We start from the raw sequence: 19655 nt of genomic DNA, 5'->3' as shown, positions 1-19655 counted from the left end.
TATCTAAATAAAATTTACAGAAATATTAATTCTGTGCGTACGTACATTTTGTTAGTACAAACATTAAAAACGACGAACCGATTTTAGAGCAGATAACAAGACATGATTACGCATCTAAAAATTATTTTTCCAATGTACAAAGTTTATTTTAAATTAATGATCTGTTTGTATATGTATCAAAAAAATCAGAAAAGTTTTTCAGTATATTCCAATACCTGTCTACAAAGGGTTAAACGGATTTTTTTAGAAAGCATTCAAATTTTACGAACTACTGTAAATTATCTTAATTATCATGGAAAATAAAAATATTTTTCTTAAAATTCATTTGTGCAAGTTTATTAACATAACATTAAACATAATATATATAAAAATAATATCAGTTATTTATGACTGCTCTTAATCGGTCAAGAATAGGATTTAGTTTCCTTATTTGGTTACTTACAATTGGTTTTACTTAATACAAGTATACATATGTAATATTTAGAGCTGAAAAGAAGACAAGGTTAAGGAATGTGGGACTCATACAGGCCGTGCGTCTCTATTAATACAAATTTATCTCAAAGTGGTCACACCTATTAGAATATTTAGTTGTGTGGGTTATTCAAGGGACTCCCTTTGTTTCTGTGTCATTCCCACTGGTCTTTTTTCCAGCTCTGAATAGTACATGGAATCGGTAGAGTACTACTTTATATAATTATAGTTATAATTAGATATATTGTTTCAATTTGCTAATAATTCAATTTGCTAAGATATATACATAGAAATATACTTGCCTCAATAATATTTTCACACTTCTAAAATAGTTTTAATATAACTCAAAACATCAGGACTTCTAAGTATGTTCATATGATTTACACCAGGAAATTTTTGAGAATGAACATTTTGTTGTTGTTTACTCTTCCAGTATTTGCAACCCTCCAAACTTCTTAAGTTTACAGTACCATCACCATCACCAGAAATTAATTGAGGAGTACCTTGTATTGAAATACCAGATTTATAATATAATCTAAAAACAGTTTATATAAGAATATTGAAATAAAAGAATATATAATTTAAAAATTATTATTATTGTATGTAGTCCAACCAATGTACCTTTCCACTGTATCTATAGCACTTCCATATAAACAGTGTACTTCAACTCCTGGAGAAGCAAAATTTAATTGGTATTTTTCATTATCTTTTCTAAATTCCCATGCATTTGGAACATTTATATCTCTATAAAATACACATATTAGTTGTTATTATTTATACCGTATCAAAAGTAAAATTATGGTAGTGCAAAATAACAGTACGTATTATAAACATTATACTGTACATTAGGTAGTCTCGTAAGTTAGACAATGAGTAGTTTTTGTGTTGCGATTCCACCAATACTTCTGTTTCTTTCCAAAATAAACTTGATGGTAATAACCACCCTAAACTAGGACTAGTTATTTGTTCATTTTTAAGAGTAGTTTCATGTAGAAGATATGCACCTAAATCATCCCCTACAATTGTAAAATAATTAAAAACATATGCTTTAACATATATAATGTATGTATTATGTATTTTTTACCAATTGCAAAAACTTTAAGAGCCTTGATACTACCACCCCAAACAGCTGCAAGAGTAATGAAACAATTGATGTATTTGTCCTTCCATTTTTGAGTTTGACGCTGCAAGAATATAAGTGACATTGGTCCACCCATACTATGAGCTAATAATGTCACAGGAACTTGCTTATTTTCATTATATGTTTCTTCGACCAATTCTTTTAATTTATTGAAAAATTCTTCATTTTCATCTAAAGAAAAGGATTTTCTGCATAATAAATATGAAATCACAGCAACTTACTATTATTGTAATTTTATAAATGAATACATATACATACTAGGTGCTTTTCTGAAATCATATGGTGCACCACGTATAGATTGATTTCTAATATATCCAAGCTGACTGACTAGCACGTCACCAATATCTTTAAAATATGTTCCAGCAGAAGCTTTGCTTGGATCTAAATATTCAATAAAGAATGGATCACCCCAGCCTGGTATACGTATATCAACTCCATCTTGATTTTTTGTTGTTCTTGTTACATTGTCATAAGTTAATTTCATATTATCAATCTAAAATAATAACGTTTTTATAATTTATTACATATTGCCAATAATGTAAAGAAAAAATATCAAAATAAAATACATACCCAACAATCTATAATAATTGGTATAAGTAATTCCAAGTTCAACCAGATATTAAAATAATCAGTTGAAACCTTTTCGCACAAATAATGTACCACAGTTGTTTTATTGAGTTTTGCTTCAACTTGATTACCCCCATCACCTGGAACTTTTAGTTCAAAAATCACTTTAATTCTAATTAAAATAATTTAATAGAAAATTATCTAATGTAATGGTAATTGTAATGATTACCAAATATAACCGGAGATATTTGTTTAGTTTTTAAATGCCTTTGTTTCACAGGTGAAATACACCACAATAAAATTATTGTGTAAATAATAAAATACAAGCGCATCATTCACCAAACAATTTTACTAATTAGATTTTCAATTACGTTTAAATTCTGCACATTGCTTTGTATTTCTTACGAATAACCTCAGAATTTAGAATAGTCATTACGATTACAAATGTATAAGCGTGAACGAAGAAATAAAAAATCTTTTATCAAATGTTATTTCGATTTTCGTAGTACGTAATTAATCGATGACACACACAATTGAAAGTTAAGCACGAAAACATTTACGTTATGGCCGGAAAAAAAATAACTTATCAAGAAGTGTATTGAACGAGTTTGTCACATTTTTTGCTTATTAAATATCTGATAAATAATATGTTTTTTTTTTCTAATAATGCTGAATTAACCGCAAACTAAACAATATTTAATGAATATATAATCTTTCAATTATTCGGATAAATCTCGATTCTATTGACATACAATAAGCACAGTATTCCTTTGTTGTGGCAGGCCAATGCGTTCTATATAACAAAGGAGATGGGTAATTATTTAGAAAAGAGGAGTCTCACTGATTTCGTTGATTTTTCAATATGTTTATTATTATCATATTTTTTCATGCAAGAAATTTTGAGATAAATTTATTATTTCGATACTTTCCAAGGCTAGTAACAACTAAATTATGACGACCAGATAAGATGAACAGATAAACAGATAAACAGATAAACAGATAAACAGATAAACAGATAAACAAAGAAACACAGAAATAGATAAATAATAGATACTACATAATAGATAATCGGTAATAGATAATCGATAATAGATAATCGATAATAGATAATATAAGATGAAAGTCCGGACTGTCCGGGGATTCTTCGGATTATCCGGGGATTATCGAACGGTATCTCGAGTGGAGCGGGACGGAGTGGGGCGGAGCGGAGCGGGGCGGAGCAGCGCAAATGGATAAATGGATAAATAAATAAATGGATAAATAGATAAACTGAGAAAGAAATAGATAGATTATACGTTTATATGTTTTTCTGTTTATTTATCTATTTATCCTATAATCCCCGGATAATCTGGATAATCCGGATAATCCGTGGATGATGCGATAATCTCCGAATAATCCTGGATAGTCCCGATAATACGGATAAACCAAATAATCCAGACTTTCATTATCAATTATCTATTATTTATTATGTAGTACCTATTATCTATTATCTATTATCTATTTATCTATTATCTATTATCTATTATCTATTATCTATTATCTATTATCTATTATCTATTATCTATTATCTATTATCTATTATCTATTATCTATTATCTATTATCTATTATCTATTATCTATTATCTATTATCTATTATCTATTATCTATTATCTATTATCTATTATTCATAATAGATAATAATGTTTATTATAATTAAACATCAAGAAATTTCAAATTCGTCAAATTCCAATAATTTCCGCGAATTAAAATTTTGCGGTATTTTCAAATCAAATTCTCTCATCTTCTCCTAAAATTTTTCGCCGATTTTGGAACTTTAGTATCAGGAGAACATGATATGCGAGTAGGAAACCGTTCGCCTTTGCAGATTTCTCAATATCTTGATGTTTATTTATTATAATTATTAACAACCATCGTAGGACCATAGTTTAAACAATTATTAACAATGTCCTAGTATAAATAATGGCATAAAAGCCATCAATTTCTTGAAATATTTGTTAGATCGAACAAAGACAATCGAAGTAACCGTGCGATAAAATAAATGAATATTTCTCTACATATCGAAAAAATAGTTTGTATGTCTGCATATATATTCGGAACGCTCAGTGACACACATATGTCACACGGCGATGAAGTGGGTTGCCATCTACTGGAGAATAGGTAAACTATACTTAAGGTGTGAAAACACCTGGCGGAGAAACGCTCAAGTTTGTCGAAGAATTGTTCCAATTTCCACAAATAGATAGCGCCACGAGCATAAATTTACCGACATTAAAGATATGTAATTCCATTTGTATGGTATACCCTACCGTGCGATAAAATAAATAAATATTTCTGTACAAAGTTTCGTATGTATCATCTTGCGAATAAATGTAAAGTTAAACAAAATCAGTGTAATGAAATTTCTCTGCATTCTAGCCTTCCTTTATACGTTTAAAAAAATCTTTGATACCTCGAAGTCAAGGCTACACGTATCGATTATCGACTCACAAGTGTTTATCACGATGATTTTTCAATATAGAAAAGCGATTAATCGAAATTCAGCACGTTTCAGTAAAAAATACAACTTCTACGCGTATTGTGCAAATTATCAGTATTAAACGAATGTTAAATGAATGTATCTAATAAACAATTATTACTTTCCATGCTTTAAAACTTTACGCAACATGTTTTACTTTGAATCTCGATCTAAATCGATTTCTATCAGTTACTTCATCATTTATAATGCATAAATAAGATGCACATTGTTCGATTAATATTGGGAACATGCATAAATGTTAGTAACAATCGCGAAAATCAACAAATATGTTCTCCAAGAGACGACAACCTATATAATTACCACGTTACAAATGTTTGGAATTGCGCGTTCCGAATATATTTGCATGCATACAAACAATAATTCCGATATGTAGAGAAATATTTATTTATTTTATCGCACGGTAGGGAATATTATACAAATGGAATTACTTATCTTTAATGTCGGTAAATTTATGCTCGTGGCGCTATCTATTTGTGGAAATTGGAACAATTCTTCGACAAACTTGAGCGTTTCTCCACCAGGTGTTTTCACACCTTAAGTGTAGTTTAGCTGTTCTCCAGTAGATGGCAACACACTTCATTGCCGTGTGACATATGTGTGTCACTGAGCGTTCGGAATATATATGCATATATACAAACTATATTTTCGATATGTAGAGAAATATTCATTTATTTTATCGCACGGTTTCTTCGATTGTCTTTTTTCGATCTAATCGAATATTTCTATAAAATGATTATTTAAGCCATTATTTGTACTAGAACATTGTTAATAATTGTTTAAACTATGGTCCTACGACGGTTTTTAATAGTTATGATAAATATACGTCAAGATATTGCGAAATCTTCGAAGTCGAACGGTTTCAGTAAATTTTTGTATATCCACCCGATTGTTATTAACATTTATGCATGTTTCGAAGATTTATGTTACAGAATGCATCGTATTTCTACATCGTAAATAATTGATTTGCCTATAGAAATTAAATTTGAACGGAGATGAAAGTAAAACTTTGTATTTATATGTTTCTCGATTTTCGATCGAAATTAATATTTGTAAAGTTATTAATGATTTATAATGCACGAACAAGATGCAAATTCTAATATTAATATTTGGAATGTGCGTAAATGTTAAGAACAATCGCGTGAACATACAAAAATTCACTGAAAGCGTTCACCTTTACAGATTTCAAAATATCTTGATATTTATTTATCATAATTTTTAACAACCGCCGTAGGACCATAGCTTAAACAATTATTAACAATGCCCTGTTATAAATAATGACTTAAAATATCATTTTGTTGAAATATTCTTTGTTCGGGAAGGAATTTTTCTTTGAGATCCAACTGACATTATCAAGGTTACACGTATCGATTATCGATTTAGAAATATTCTTAACAACGATTTTTCTATCTAGAAAAGTGATTTATTGAATTTCCACTCTTTTAAGTAAGAAGCACAACTTCTACGCGTATTGTATAAATTATAATATTTAAACAAATGTTAAATTAATGTATCTAATAGACAAGTAACACTTTCCATAATTTAAAGCTTTACGAACCACGTTTTTACTTCGAATCTCGACCAAAATCACTTTCTATAAGTTACATAATCATTTGTAATGCATGAATAAGTTGCACATTGTTCGATTAATATTGGGAACAAGCATAAATGTTAATAACAATCGCGTAGAGGATCGCAAAGAATCACTGAAATCATTCGCCTTTACAGATTTCAGAATAACATGATATTTATTTACCATGATAAATGATAACTGTCATAGGACCATACTTTAAACCATTATTAATAATGACCTGGTATAAATAATGGTTTAAAATATCAATTCGTTGAAGTATTTTTCGTTCGCCATAGAATTTTTCATTGTTTCCATTGAGGTCCAACCAACACTATCAAGGCTACATATATCGATTGATGATTTTTCGACCTAGAAAAGGGATTAATTGAATTTCGGCACTTTTAGGTAAAAAATATTACTTCTAAGCGTATTGTGTAAATTATAAGAATTGAACAAATGTAAAATTCATGTATCTAATAAACAATTGTAACTGTCCATGCATTAAAACTTTCCGAAACACGTTTTACTTTGAATCTCAATCTAAATCAATTTCTATAAGTTACTTTATCATTTTGAATGCATAAATAAGATGCACATTGTTCGATAAATATTGGGAACATGCATAAATGTTAGTAACAATCGTGGAAATAAACAAACATTCACCGAAATTGTTCGCTTTCACAGATTTCGTCATATCTTGATGTTTATTTATAATAATTATTAACAACCATCGTAGGAGCATAAATTAAACAATTATTAACAATGTCCTAGTATAAATAATAGCTTAAAAGCCATCAATTTCTTGAAATATCCGCTTAAATCCTACAAGTAAAATTGAAGTAACGGTAAGTCACCTTCTCGAGGGTATAAATAGAACCGCCGGCTGCCGAAAATTTCATTCGCTCGGGAGCATCCGCGGCGGACGGAGCTCTCCCTCTGGGGGACCTAGACCCTCAGGGGCAGGGTGGCCCCCCGCGGAGAAGGACGGAAACGTCACGGACCCGCGACGGGCTCCCGGAGGAACCGCGGCGGACGGAGTTCCTCCTTTGGGGGACTTGGATCTCCGGGCCCGGAGGCCCGACGCGGAAAAGGGCGGAACCGCCGCGTACCCATGGAGGAGTCTTTTTTTGCTAAAATTTTTCCGAAAATTCTCAGAAGTGACGTCATTTTCGCGAAATTTCGAAAATTCTCAGAAATGACGTCATTTCCAAGAAGTGGCGCGATAGGAATACCTCCTCGCACTTCATGTTCTCCTGATACCAAAGTCTCGAAACTCGTTTAAAATTCGCGCCTCAAGGAAATTCTTGGAAATGACGTCATTTCCAAGAAGTGGCACGATAGGAATACCTCCTCGCACATCATGTTCTCCTGATACCAAAGTCTGAATTTCGGACAAAAATTTTTGAAAATTACTGCTTTGGCTAAAATTTTCGTCAATTTCGAGACATTGGTATCAGGAGAACATGATGTGCGAGGAGGTATTCCAATCGTGCCACTTCTTGGAAATGACGTCATTTCCAAGAATTTCCTTGAGGCGCGAATTTTAAACGAGTTTCGAGACTTTGGTATCAGGTGAACATGAAGTGCGAGGAGGTATTCCTATCGTGCCACTTCTTGGAAATGACGTCATTTCCAAGAATTTCCTTGAGGCGCGAATTTTAAACGAGTTTCGAGACTTTGGTATCAGGAGAACATGAAGTGCGAGGAGGTATTCCTATCGCGCCACTTCTTGGAAATGACGTCATTTCTGAGAATTTTCGAAATTTCGCGAAAATGACGTCACTTCTGAGAATTTTCGGAAAAATTTTAGCAAAAAAAGACTCCTCCATGGGTACGCGGCGGTTCCGCCCTTTTCCGCGTCGGGCCTCCGGGCCCGGAGATCCAAGTCCCCCAAAGGAGGAACTCTGTCCGCCGCGGTTCCTCCGGGAGCCCGTCGCGGGTCCGCGACGTTTCCGTCCTTCTCCGCGGGGGGCCACCCTGCCCCTGAGGGTCTAGGTCCCCCAGAGGGAGAGCTCCGTCCGCCGCGGATGCTCCCGAGCGAATGAAATTTTCGGCAGCCGGCGGTTCTATTTATACCCTCGAGAAGGTGACTTACCGTTACTTCAATTTTACTTGTAGGATTTAAGCGGATATTTCAAGAAATTGATGGCTTTTAAGCTATTATTTATACTAGGACATTGTTAATAATTGTTTAATTTATGCTCCTACGATGGTTGTTAATAATTATTATAAATAAACATCAAGATATGACGAAATCTGTGAAAGCGAACAATTTCGGTGAATGTTTGTTTATTTCCACGATTGTTACTAACATTTATGCATGTTCCCAATATTTATCGAACAATGTGCATCTTATTTATGCATTCAAAATGATAAAGTAACTTATAGAAATTGATTTAGATTGAGATTCAAAGTAAAACGTGTTTCGGAAAGTTTTAATGCATGGACAGTTACAATTGTTTATTAGATACATGAATTTTACATTTGTTCAATTCTTATAATTTACACAATACGCTTAGAAGTAATATTTTTTACCTAAAAGCGCCGAAATTCAATTAATCCCTTTTCTAGGTCGAAAAATCATCAATCGATATATGTAGCCTTGATAGTGTTGGTTGGACCTCAATGGAAACAATGAAAAATTCTATGGCGAACGAAAAATACTTCAACGAATTGATATTTTAAACCATTATTTATACCAGGTCATTATTAATAATGGTTTAAAGTATGGTCCTATGACAGTTATCATTTATCATGGTAAATAAATATCATGTTATTCTGAAATCTGTAAAGGCGAATGATTTCAGTGATTCTTTGCGATCCTCTACGCGATTGTTATTAACATTTATGCTTGTTCCCAATATTAATCGAACAATGTGCAACTTATTCATGCATTACAAATGATTATGTAACTTATAGAAAGTGATTTTGGTCGAGATTCGAAGTAAAAACGTGGTTCGTAAAGCTTTAAATTATGGAAAGTGTTACTTGTCTATTAGATACATTAATTTAACATTTGTTTAAATATTATAATTTATACAATACGCGTAGAAGTTGTGCTTCTTACTTAAAAGAGTGGAAATTCAATAAATCACTTTTCTAGATAGAAAAATCGTTGTTAAGAATATTTCTAAATCGATAATCGATACGTGTAACCTTGATAATGTCAGTTGGATCTCAAAGAAAAATTCCTTCCCGAACAAAGAATATTTCAACAAAATGATATTTTAAGTCATTATTTATAACAGGGCATTGTTAATAATTGTTTAAGCTATGGTCCTACGGCGGTTGTTAAAAATTATGATAAATAAATATCAAGATATTTTGAAATCTGTAAAGGTGAACGCTTTCAGTGAATTTTTGTATGTTCACGCGATTGTTCTTAACATTTACGCACATTCCAAATATTAATATTAGAATTTGCATCTTGTTCGTGCATTATAAATCATTAATAACTTTACAAATATTAATTTCGATCGAAAATCGAGAAACATATAAATACAAAGTTTTACTTTCATCTCCGTTCAAATTTAATTTCTATAGGCAAATCAATTATTTACGATGTAGAAATACGATGCATTCTGTAACATAAATCTTCGAAACATGCATAAATGTTAATAACAATCGGGTGGATATACAAAAATTTACTGAAACCGTTCGACTTCGAAGATTTCGCAATATCTTGACGTATATTTATCATAACTATTAAAAACCGTCGTAGGACCATAGTTTAAACAATTATTAACAATGTTCTAGTACAAATAATGGCTTAAATAATCATTTTATAGAAATATTCGATTAGATCGAAAAAAGACAATCGAAGAAACCGTGCGATAAAATAAATGAATATTTCTCTACATATCGAAAATATAGTTTGTATATATGCATATATATTCCGAACGCTCAGTGACACACATATGTCACACGGCAATGAAGTGTGTTGCCATCTACTGGAGAACAGCTAAACTACACTTAAGGTGTGAAAACACCTGGTGGAGAAACGCTCAAGTTTGTCGAAGAATTGTTCCAATTTCCACAAATAGATAGCGCCACGAGCATAAATTTACCGACATTAAAGATAAGTAATTCCATTTGTATAATATTCCCTACCGTGCGATAAAATAAATAAATATTTCTCTACATATCGGAATTATTGTTTGTATGCATGCAAATATATTCGGAACGCGCAATTCCAAACATTTGTAACGTGGTAATTATATAGGTTGTCGTCTCTTGGAGAACATATTTGTTGATTTTCGCGATTGTTACTAACATTTATGCATGTTCCCAATATTAATCGAACAATGTGCATCTTATTTATGCATTATAAATGATGAAGTAACTGATAGAAATCGATTTAGATCGAGATTCAAAGTAAAACGTGTTGCGTAAAGTTTTAAAGCATGGAAAGTAATAATTGTTTATTAGATACATTCATTTAACATTCGTTTAATACTGATAATTTGCACAATACGCGTAGAAGTTGTATTTTTTACTGAAACGTGCTGAATTTCGATTAATCGCTTTTCTATATTGAAAAATCATCGTGATAAACACTTGTGAGTCGATAATCGATACGTGTAGCCTTGATTTCGAGGTATCAAAGATTTTTTTAAACGTATAAAGGAAGGCTAGAATGCAGAGAAATTTCATTACACTGATTTTGTTTAACTTTACATTTATTCGCAAGATGATACATACGAAACTTTGTACAGAAATATTTATTTATTTTATCGCACGGTAGGGTATACCATACAAATGGAATTACATATCTTTAATGTCGGTAAATTTATGATCGTGGCGCTATCTATTTGTGGAAATTGGAACAATTCTTCGACAAACTTGAGCGTTTCTCCGCCAGGTGTTTTCACACCTTAAGTATAGTTTACCTATTCTCCAGTAGATGGCAACCCACTTCATCGCCGTGTGACATATGTGTGTCACTGAGCGTTCCGAATATATATGCAGATATACAAACTATTTTTTCGATATGTAGAGAAATATTCATTTATTTTATCGCACGGTTACTTCGATTGTCTTTGTTCGATCTAACAAATATTTCCAGAAAGTGATGACTTTCAAGCCATTATTTATACTAGAACATTGTTAATAATTGTTTAATCTACGGTCCCACGACGATTGTTAATAAATATGATAAATAAACATGAAGAAATTACGAAATCTGCAAAGGCGAACGGTTTCGGTGAATGTTTGTTCATTTCCGCGATTAATGTGCATCGTATTTATGCATTAATAATGATTGATTCGCCTATAGCTACTGATTTTGATCGAACTTCAAAGTAAAGAGATGTTTCTTACACTTTTAAAACATGGAAAGTAATAATTGTCTATGAGATATATCAATTTAACATTTAATTAATACTTGAAGAATCGAAATTTTTGGTATTTTCCTGATACCAAAGGTTGAAATTCAGGCATAAATTTTAGAAAATGTTTGATTTTGGGACTCTTGGTGTCAGTATACGATATTCGAGGAAGTGCCACGATTTCGCGGATTCTTAGAATTGACGTCAAATTCCAAGAATTTCCGCGAATCGGAATTTTGTTGGACTTTCGAACGAATTTCTGAATCATGGATCCCGATTTCCTTTGTATCAGGAGAACATGATACTCGAGGACATATAGTTTTAAGTAGTTTTAGCAGTTTGATAGGATCGGGTTAAAGAAATGGAAACAAATAATGGACAAAAATAAAGTTTCTGTTGTCAGTGAAATTGATTTTATTTCAATACATCCATTCATCGGAAATACAATCGCTTTTCTTCGATCCATTAACATATTCGCACTTTCATACTCGTTACAAAAATGTTGTTCTTTAAAGTACTCTACTTGTGGAAAGTACTGTACCGTAAAGTACTCTACTGTACCGTAAAAATTACTATTCTAAACTCGCAGCCGATTAGCTCGGTACTACCCACGACGAATAATTATTGTTCGTCGCGAGTAATACCGATTACCAGGTCTCACCACGCGGAGGTTGCTGCGAGCGGAGACCCGGAGAGAGATAGATGGAATCAAAGTTCCATCGATCTCCCTCGATACGCGATACAAACAAAGATACTAAACCAAAGAGGTGGAAGGAATCAATGTTCCTTCGATCTCCTCGTTTAGTTCTGCCGAGCAATTACATTATGGAAAAATTAGGCAAAATTGGGAAAGACGCGACACGAACCGTGCAGTTGGTCCTACTAGGTCTATCCCGTTTCCCCTCCGTGGTTCCGATTACAGAGAAAACGAACGACGCCTACCACTCCCCTAGAGGAGTGCCCCGTTTCTCCATCTTTAGGACGAGAGGGTCTTATTTTGGAGGCTTTCGCAGGGACCGGCAAATATGCCTGCTCCTGTGCTCGCAACATGCCCCCTCTGGAAGCGGACACACCGGAAGAGACGGCGATAGACCGTTCGGACTACTTACACGGCCGGCCACTTGCTTGTACATGAAGCAGTGGTGACCGGACCGAGGAACGAGGAAGCGAGCAAAATTAAGCTAAAGATTGGATAATTGCTTGGCAGATCACAGCCTTAAAACTAACTTATTCTAACTGCAGAGATAGAAGGAATCAATGTTCCTTCGATCTCCTCGTTTAATTCTGCCGAGCAATTACATTATGGAAAAATTAGGCAAAATTGGGAAATACGCGACACGAACCGTGGAGTTGCCCCTACTAGGTCGGTCCCGTTTCCCCTCAGTGGGCCCGATTCTCAAGGATATGCGCGACGCCGTCCACTCATATAGAGTGCCCCGTTTCTCCCAACTCCGCGTCAGGAGCCACGCAGAGCGTGGACCTGACCCACGGAGGATGACGAAGAGAGGGTCTTGTGGCACTAGGGCTTCCGCAGGGACCGGTGCGAACACCTGCCCCTGTGTTCGCAGCATATTCTCTCTCAAAGCGGACGCACCAGAAGAGACGGCGATCGACCGTTCGGTCCACCTACACGGCCGGTCACTTGCTTATGCAACAAGCAGAGGTGGCCGGACTGAGATACGAGCAAGCGAGCAAAAAGAAGCTAAAGATTGGATAATTGCTCGGCAGATCACAGATATTCGTACATGGTGGCCTTAGAACTAACTTAGTCTAAGCTTAACTAAAGATCCTACGAGTTAGGAGCTCTCCTAAAGATCCCCGGATGCGACGAGAAAAACCTAAGAGAAACCTAAAGTCAAGACATGATAGAAAATAGAAATGAAGTTGGTTAGTGGAAAAAAATATATATTTAAAAACAAGTAGAAATTAAAATCAGAGAACAAATAAAATGAATTAAACAAAGTGAAAAAAAAGAGAAAGTATTAAGAGAGTGGTCGCCAGTACTGACCACCCCCTACCAGGGGTCAGTACCGGTTACCAAGAGTGGGGGGCCCCCATCCAGGTACCTAAAATCGACACAGCGAGAGATCCGTCCACCTCGGAGGCTCCCTTTGAAGTGAAATTTTCGTTAACCGTCGGCTCCTTATATACCCACATCAAGGTTACTTCCCTCACTCCGATCGTCTTTGTTCGAGGTCACTTAGTCACCTACCGTTACTTCGAATGTCATTGTTCGATTTAATCGAATATTTCAACAAATTTATGACTTTTAAGCCATTATTCATACTAGGACATTGTTAATAATTGTTTAAACTATGATCCAACGACGATTGTTAATAATTGTGATAAATAAACATCAAGATTTTGCAAAATCTGCGAAGGCGAATGGTTTCGGTGAATGTTTGTTCATTTCCGCGATTGTTATTAATATTTACGCATATCCCCAATATTAATCGAACAATGTTCATTTCATTTATGCACTACAAATGATTAAGTAACTTATAGAAATTGATTTTGATCGAGATTCGCAGTAAAAAGTGTTTCGTAAAGTTTTAAATCATGGAAAGTAACAATTGTTCATTAAATACATTAATTTAACATTTGTTTAATTTTTATAATTTACACAATACGCGTAGAAGTTGCATTTTTTACTTGAAAGCGCCGAAAGTCAATTAATCGCTTTTTTAGACAGAAAAATCTTCGTGATGAACACTTGTGAATCGATAATCGATACGTGTAGCCTTGACAATGTCGGTTGGACCTCAATGACAACAATTCCATTGCGAACAAAGAATATTTTAACGAAATGATATTTTATGCCATTATTTATACTAGGACATTGTTAATAATTATTTCATCAACGGTCCTACAACGATTGTTAATAATTATGATAAATAAACGTCAAGTTATTGCGAAATCTGCGAAGGCGAACGGTTTCCGTGAATGTTTGTTCATTTCCGCGATTGTTATTAATATTTACGCATATCCCCAATATTGATCGAACAATGTGCATCTTATTTATGCATTATAAATGATGAAGTAACTTATAGAAATTGATTTTAATCGATACTCGATGTTAAAACATGTTTCGTAAAGTTTTTAAGCATGGAATGTAACAATTGTTCATTAAATACATTAATTTAACATTTGTTTAATTCTTATAATTTACACAATACGCGTAGAAGTTGTGTTTTTTACATAAAAGCGCCGAAATTCAATTAATCGCTTTTCTAGATAGAAAAATAATCGCGATGAAGACTTGTGAATCGATAATCGATACATGTAGCCTTGAGAATGTCAGTTGGATCTCGAAGAAAAATTCCTTCGCGAACAACGAATATTTCAACGAAATGATATTTTAAGCCATTATTTATACTTGGACATTCTTCATAATTGTTTAAAATATGTTGCGATGACATTTGTTAATAATTATGATAAACAAACGTCAAGATATTGCGAAATCTGCGAAGGCGAACGGTTTCGGTAAATTTTTGTTCTATTCCGCGATTGTTACTAACATTTATGCATGTTCGTATATTAATCGAACAATGTGCATCTTATTTATGCATTATAAATGATGAAGTAACTTATAGAAATTGATTTTGATCGATACTCGATGTTAAAACGTGTTTCGTAAAGTTTTTAAGCATGGAATGTAACAATTGTTCATTAAATACATTAATTTAACATTTGTTTAATTTTTATAATTTACACAATACGCGTAGAAGTTGCATTTTTTACTTGAAAGCGCCGAAATTCAATTAATCACTTTTTTAGACAGAAAAATCTTCGTGATGAACACTTGTGAATCGATAATCGATACGTGTAGCCTTGACAATGTCGGTTGGACCTCAATGACAACAATTCCATTGCGAACAAAGAATATTTTAACGAAATGATATTTTATGCCATTATTTATACTAGGACATTGTTAATAATTGTTTCATCAACGGTCCTACAACGATTGTTAATAATTATGATAAATAAACGTCAAGATATTGCGAAATCTGCGAAGGCGAACGGTTTCCGTGAATGTTTGTTCATTTCCGCGATTGTTATTAATATTTACGCATATCCCCAATATTGATCGAACAATGTGCATTTTATTTATGCATTATAAATGATGAAGTAACTTATAGAAATTGATTTTAATCGATACTCGATGTTAAAACATGTTTCGTAAAGTTTTCAAGCATGGAATGTAACAATTGTTCATTAAATACATTAATTTAACATTTGTTTAATTCTTATAATTTACACAATACGCGTAGAAGTTGTGTTTTTTACATAAAAGCGCCGAAATTCAATTAATCGCTTTTCTAGATAGAAAAATAATCGCGATGAAGACTTGTGAATCGATAATCGATACATGTAGCCTTGAGAATGTCAGTTGGATCTCGAAGAAAAATTCCTTCGCGAACAACGAATATTTCAACGAAATGATATTTTAAGCCATTATTTATACTTGGACATTCTTCATAATTGTTTAAAATATGTTGCGATGACATTTGTTAATAATTATGATAAACAAACGTCAAGATATTGCGAAATCTGCGAAGGCGAACGGTTTCGGTAAATTTTTGTTCTATTCCGCGATTGTTACTAACATTTATGCATGTTCGTATATTAATCGAACAATGTGCATCTTATTTATGCATTATAAATGATGAAGTAACTTATAGAAATTGATTTTGATCGATACTCGATGTTAAAACGTGTTTCGTAAAGTTTTTAAGCATGGAATGTAACAATTGTTCATTAAATACATTAATTTAACATTTGTTTAATTTTTATAATTTACACAATACGCGTAGAAGTTGCATTTTTTACTTGAAAGCGCCGAAATTCAATTAATCACTTTTTTAGACAGAAAAATCTTCGTGATGAACACTTGTGAATCGATAATCGATACGTGTAGCCTTGACAATGTCGGTTGGACCTCAATGACAACAATTCCATTGCGAACAAAGAATATTTTAACGAAATGATATTTTATGCCATTATTTATACTAGGACATTGTTAATAATTATTTCATCAACGGTCCTACAACGATTGTTAATAATTATGATAAATAAACGTCAAGTTATTGCGAAATCTGCGAAGGCGAACGGTTTCCGTGAATGTTTGTTCATTTCCGCGATTGTTATTAATATTTACGCATATCCCCAATATTAATCGAACAATGTGCATTTTATTTATGCACTACAAATGATTAAGTAACTTATAGAAATTGATTTTGATCGAGATTCGAAGTAAAGTATTTCGTAAAGTTTTAGACCATGGAAAGTAATAATTGTCTGTGTGTTACATTAATCTAACATTTATTCAATTCTTATAATTTACACAATATGTATAATAGTTGCATTTTTTACTTGAAAGCGCCGAAATTCAATTAATCGCTTTTCTATATAGAAAAATCATCGTAATAAACACTTGTGAGTCGATAATCGATACGTGTAGCCTTGACAATGTCGGTTGGACCTCAAAGACAACAATTCCATTGCGAACAAAGAATATTTTAACGAAATGATATTTTATGCCACTATTTATACTAGGACATTGTTAATAATTATTTCATCAACGGTCCTACAACGATTGTTAATAATTATGATAAATAAACGTCAAGATATTGCGAAATCTGCGAAGGCGAACGGTTTCCGTGAATGTTTGTTCATTTCCGCGATTGTTATTAATATTTACGCATATCCCCAATATTAATCGAACAATGTGCATTTTATTTATGCACTACAAATGATTAAGTAACTTATAGAAATTGATTTTGATCGAGATTCGAAGTAAAGTATTTCGTAAAGTTTTAGACCATGGAAAGTAATAATTGTCTGTGTGTTACATTAATTTAACATTTATTCAATTCTTATAATTTACACAATATGTATAAAAGTTGCATTTTTTACTTGAAAGCGCCGAAATTCAATTAATCGCTTTTCTATATAGAAAAATCATCGTGATAAACACTTGTGAGTCGATAATCGATACGTGAAGTCTTGATTTCGAGATATTAAAGATTCTTTTTAATGTATAAAGGAAGGCTAGAATATACCGTGGAAGGTTTAATTTTACATTTATTCGAAAGATGAAACATATAAAAGTTTGTACAAAACTATTTATTTATTTTATCGCACGGTAGGGAATATCATACAAATGGAATTACTTATCTTTAATGTCGGTAAATTTATGCTCGTGGCGCTATCTATTCGTGGAAATCAGAACAATTCCTCGACAAACTTGAACGTTTCTCCGCCAGAGGTTTTCACATCTTAAGTGTAGTTTACCAATTTTCCAGTAGATGGCAACTCACTTCATTGCCGTGTAACATATGTGTGTCACTGAGCGTTCAGAACATATATGCATGCATGCCTACTATAATTTCGATATGTAGAGAAATATTCATTTATACTATCGCACGGTTTCTTCGATTGCTTTGTTCGATCTAATCGAATATTTCTATAAAATGATATTTTAAGCCATTATTTGTACTAGAACATTGTTAATAATTGTTTAAACTATGGTCCTACGACGGTTTTTAATAGTTATGATAAATATACGTCAAGATATTGCGAAATCTTCGAAGCCGAACGGTTTCAGTAAATTTTTGTTTATCCACGCGATTGTTACTAACATTTATGCATGTTTCCAATATCAAACGAACAATGTGCATCTTATTTATTCATTACAAATGATTAAGTAACTTATAGAAATTGATTTTGATCGATTTATTCTTTGTTCGTGATGGAATTTTTCATTAATCTACAACCGACATTGTCAAGGCTACACGTATCGATTATCGATTCACAAGTGATTATCACGAAGATTTTTCTATCTAAAAAAGTGATTAATTGAATTTCGGCGCTTTCAAGTAAAAAATGCAACTTCTACGCGTATTGTGTAAAATATAAGAATAAAATAAATGTTAAATTAATGTACCAAATAGACAATTATTAATTTCCATGCTTTAAAATTTTACGAAACACTTTTTACTTCGAATCTCGATCAAAATCAATTTCTATAAGTTACTTGATTATTTGTAATACATAAATAAGATGCACATTCTTCGATTAATATTAGGAACATGCGTAAATGTTAGTGACAATCCCGGAAACGAACAAACATTCACCGAAACCGTTCGTCTTTACAGATTTCTCGGCTGAAACCGAGGGAGGTATCATAATTATTTATCAGGAGGTATCATATTATCATAATTATTAACGACGGTCGTAGGACCATAGTTTGACCAATTATTAACAATGTCCTAGAATAAATAATGGCTTAAAAACCATCAATTTCTTAAAATATTTGGTTAGATCGAACAAAGACAATCGAAGTAACGGTAAGTCACCTTGCTTGGGGTATATAGGGCCCCCCACTCCCCCCTAGTTGCCGAAAATTTCATTCCACATGGAGCCTCCGCGCTGGACGGATGTCTCATTTTTAGGTACCTGGAAGGAGGGCCCCCTTTTGGTAGCCGGTACTGATCGCCGATAGGCGGTGGTCAGTAGTGACGACCACTCTCTTAATCCATTTTTTTTTTTTAATATTTTTCTTTGTACTCTGATTTTAATTTGTACTTGTTACATGTTCATTTATCATAATTAATTTCAAACAATTAACATGTTTATTTTCTTGTCACCGTATTTAACCATTAACCAACTTCATTTCTATTTTCTATCACGTCTTGACTTTAGGTTTCTCTTACATAGAAGAGGACTCCCTCGTCGCAACCGCCGCGGGATTCTTAGCTTAGTTAGACCAAGTTAGTTTTAAGGCCACCATGTACGAACATCTGTAATCTTGCCGAGCAATTAACCAATCTTTAGCTTACTTTTGCTCGCTTCTTCGTTCCTCAGTCCGGTCACCACTGCTTCTTGTACGAGCAAGTGACCGGCCGTGTAGTTGGTCCAAACGGTCTATCGTCGTCTCTCCCGGTGCGCCCGCTTCCAGAGAGGACATGTTGCGAACACAGGAGCAGGCATTTTTGCTGGTCCCTGTGAAAGCCTCCAGAATAAGACCCTCTCTTGCTGC

At 33.2% G+C, this 19655-nt stretch overlaps 1 protein-coding gene across 2 annotated transcripts; it reads right to left on the bottom strand.

Moving 5' to 3' along the window:
* Positions 1–308: 308 nt before the first annotated feature.
* Positions 309–2835, bottom strand: LOC143152204 (lysosomal phospholipase A and acyltransferase). Of its 2 annotated transcripts, none has more exons than XM_076322051.1 (7): positions 2409–2830; positions 2183–2325; positions 1871–2105; positions 1556–1783; positions 1316–1487; positions 1093–1215; positions 309–1006 (listed from the first exon to the last, which is right to left on the bottom strand). In XM_076322051.1, exons 1-7 carry the CDS (start codon positions 2512–2514, stop codon positions 787–789), a joined length of 1227 nt encoding a protein of 408 aa, XP_076178166.1. In that variant the 5' UTR covers positions 2515–2830; the 3' UTR covers positions 309–786. The 2 variants fall into 2 exon arrangements, with proteins under 2 accessions (XP_076178166.1, XP_076178167.1); XM_076322052.1 differs by having other exon boundaries at positions 811–974; positions 2409–2835.
* Positions 2836–19655: the final 16820 nt, after the last annotated feature.

This window comes from Ptiloglossa arizonensis, chromosome 10 (genome assembly GCF_051014685.1).
Source record: "Ptiloglossa arizonensis isolate GNS036 chromosome 10, iyPtiAriz1_principal, whole genome shotgun sequence".
Classification (NCBI taxonomy): domain Eukaryota; kingdom Metazoa; phylum Arthropoda; class Insecta; order Hymenoptera; family Colletidae; genus Ptiloglossa; species Ptiloglossa arizonensis.
This window is presented reverse-complemented; position numbering and strand designations above follow the sequence as displayed.

Coding starts and splice junctions, on each gene's coding strand:
- LOC143152204 (XM_076322051.1), bottom strand. CDS start 2,514: ATGATGCGCTTGTATTTTATTATTTACACAATAATTTTATTGTGGTGT. Junction 2,326..2,408: donor AATATCTCCGGTTATATTTG/GTAATCATTACA, acceptor TTGAACTAAAAG/TTCCAGGTGATGGGGGTAAT. Junction 1,216..1,315: donor AACTTACGAGACTACCTAAT/GTACAGTATAAT, acceptor TGTATTTTATAG/AGATATAAATGTTCCAAATG.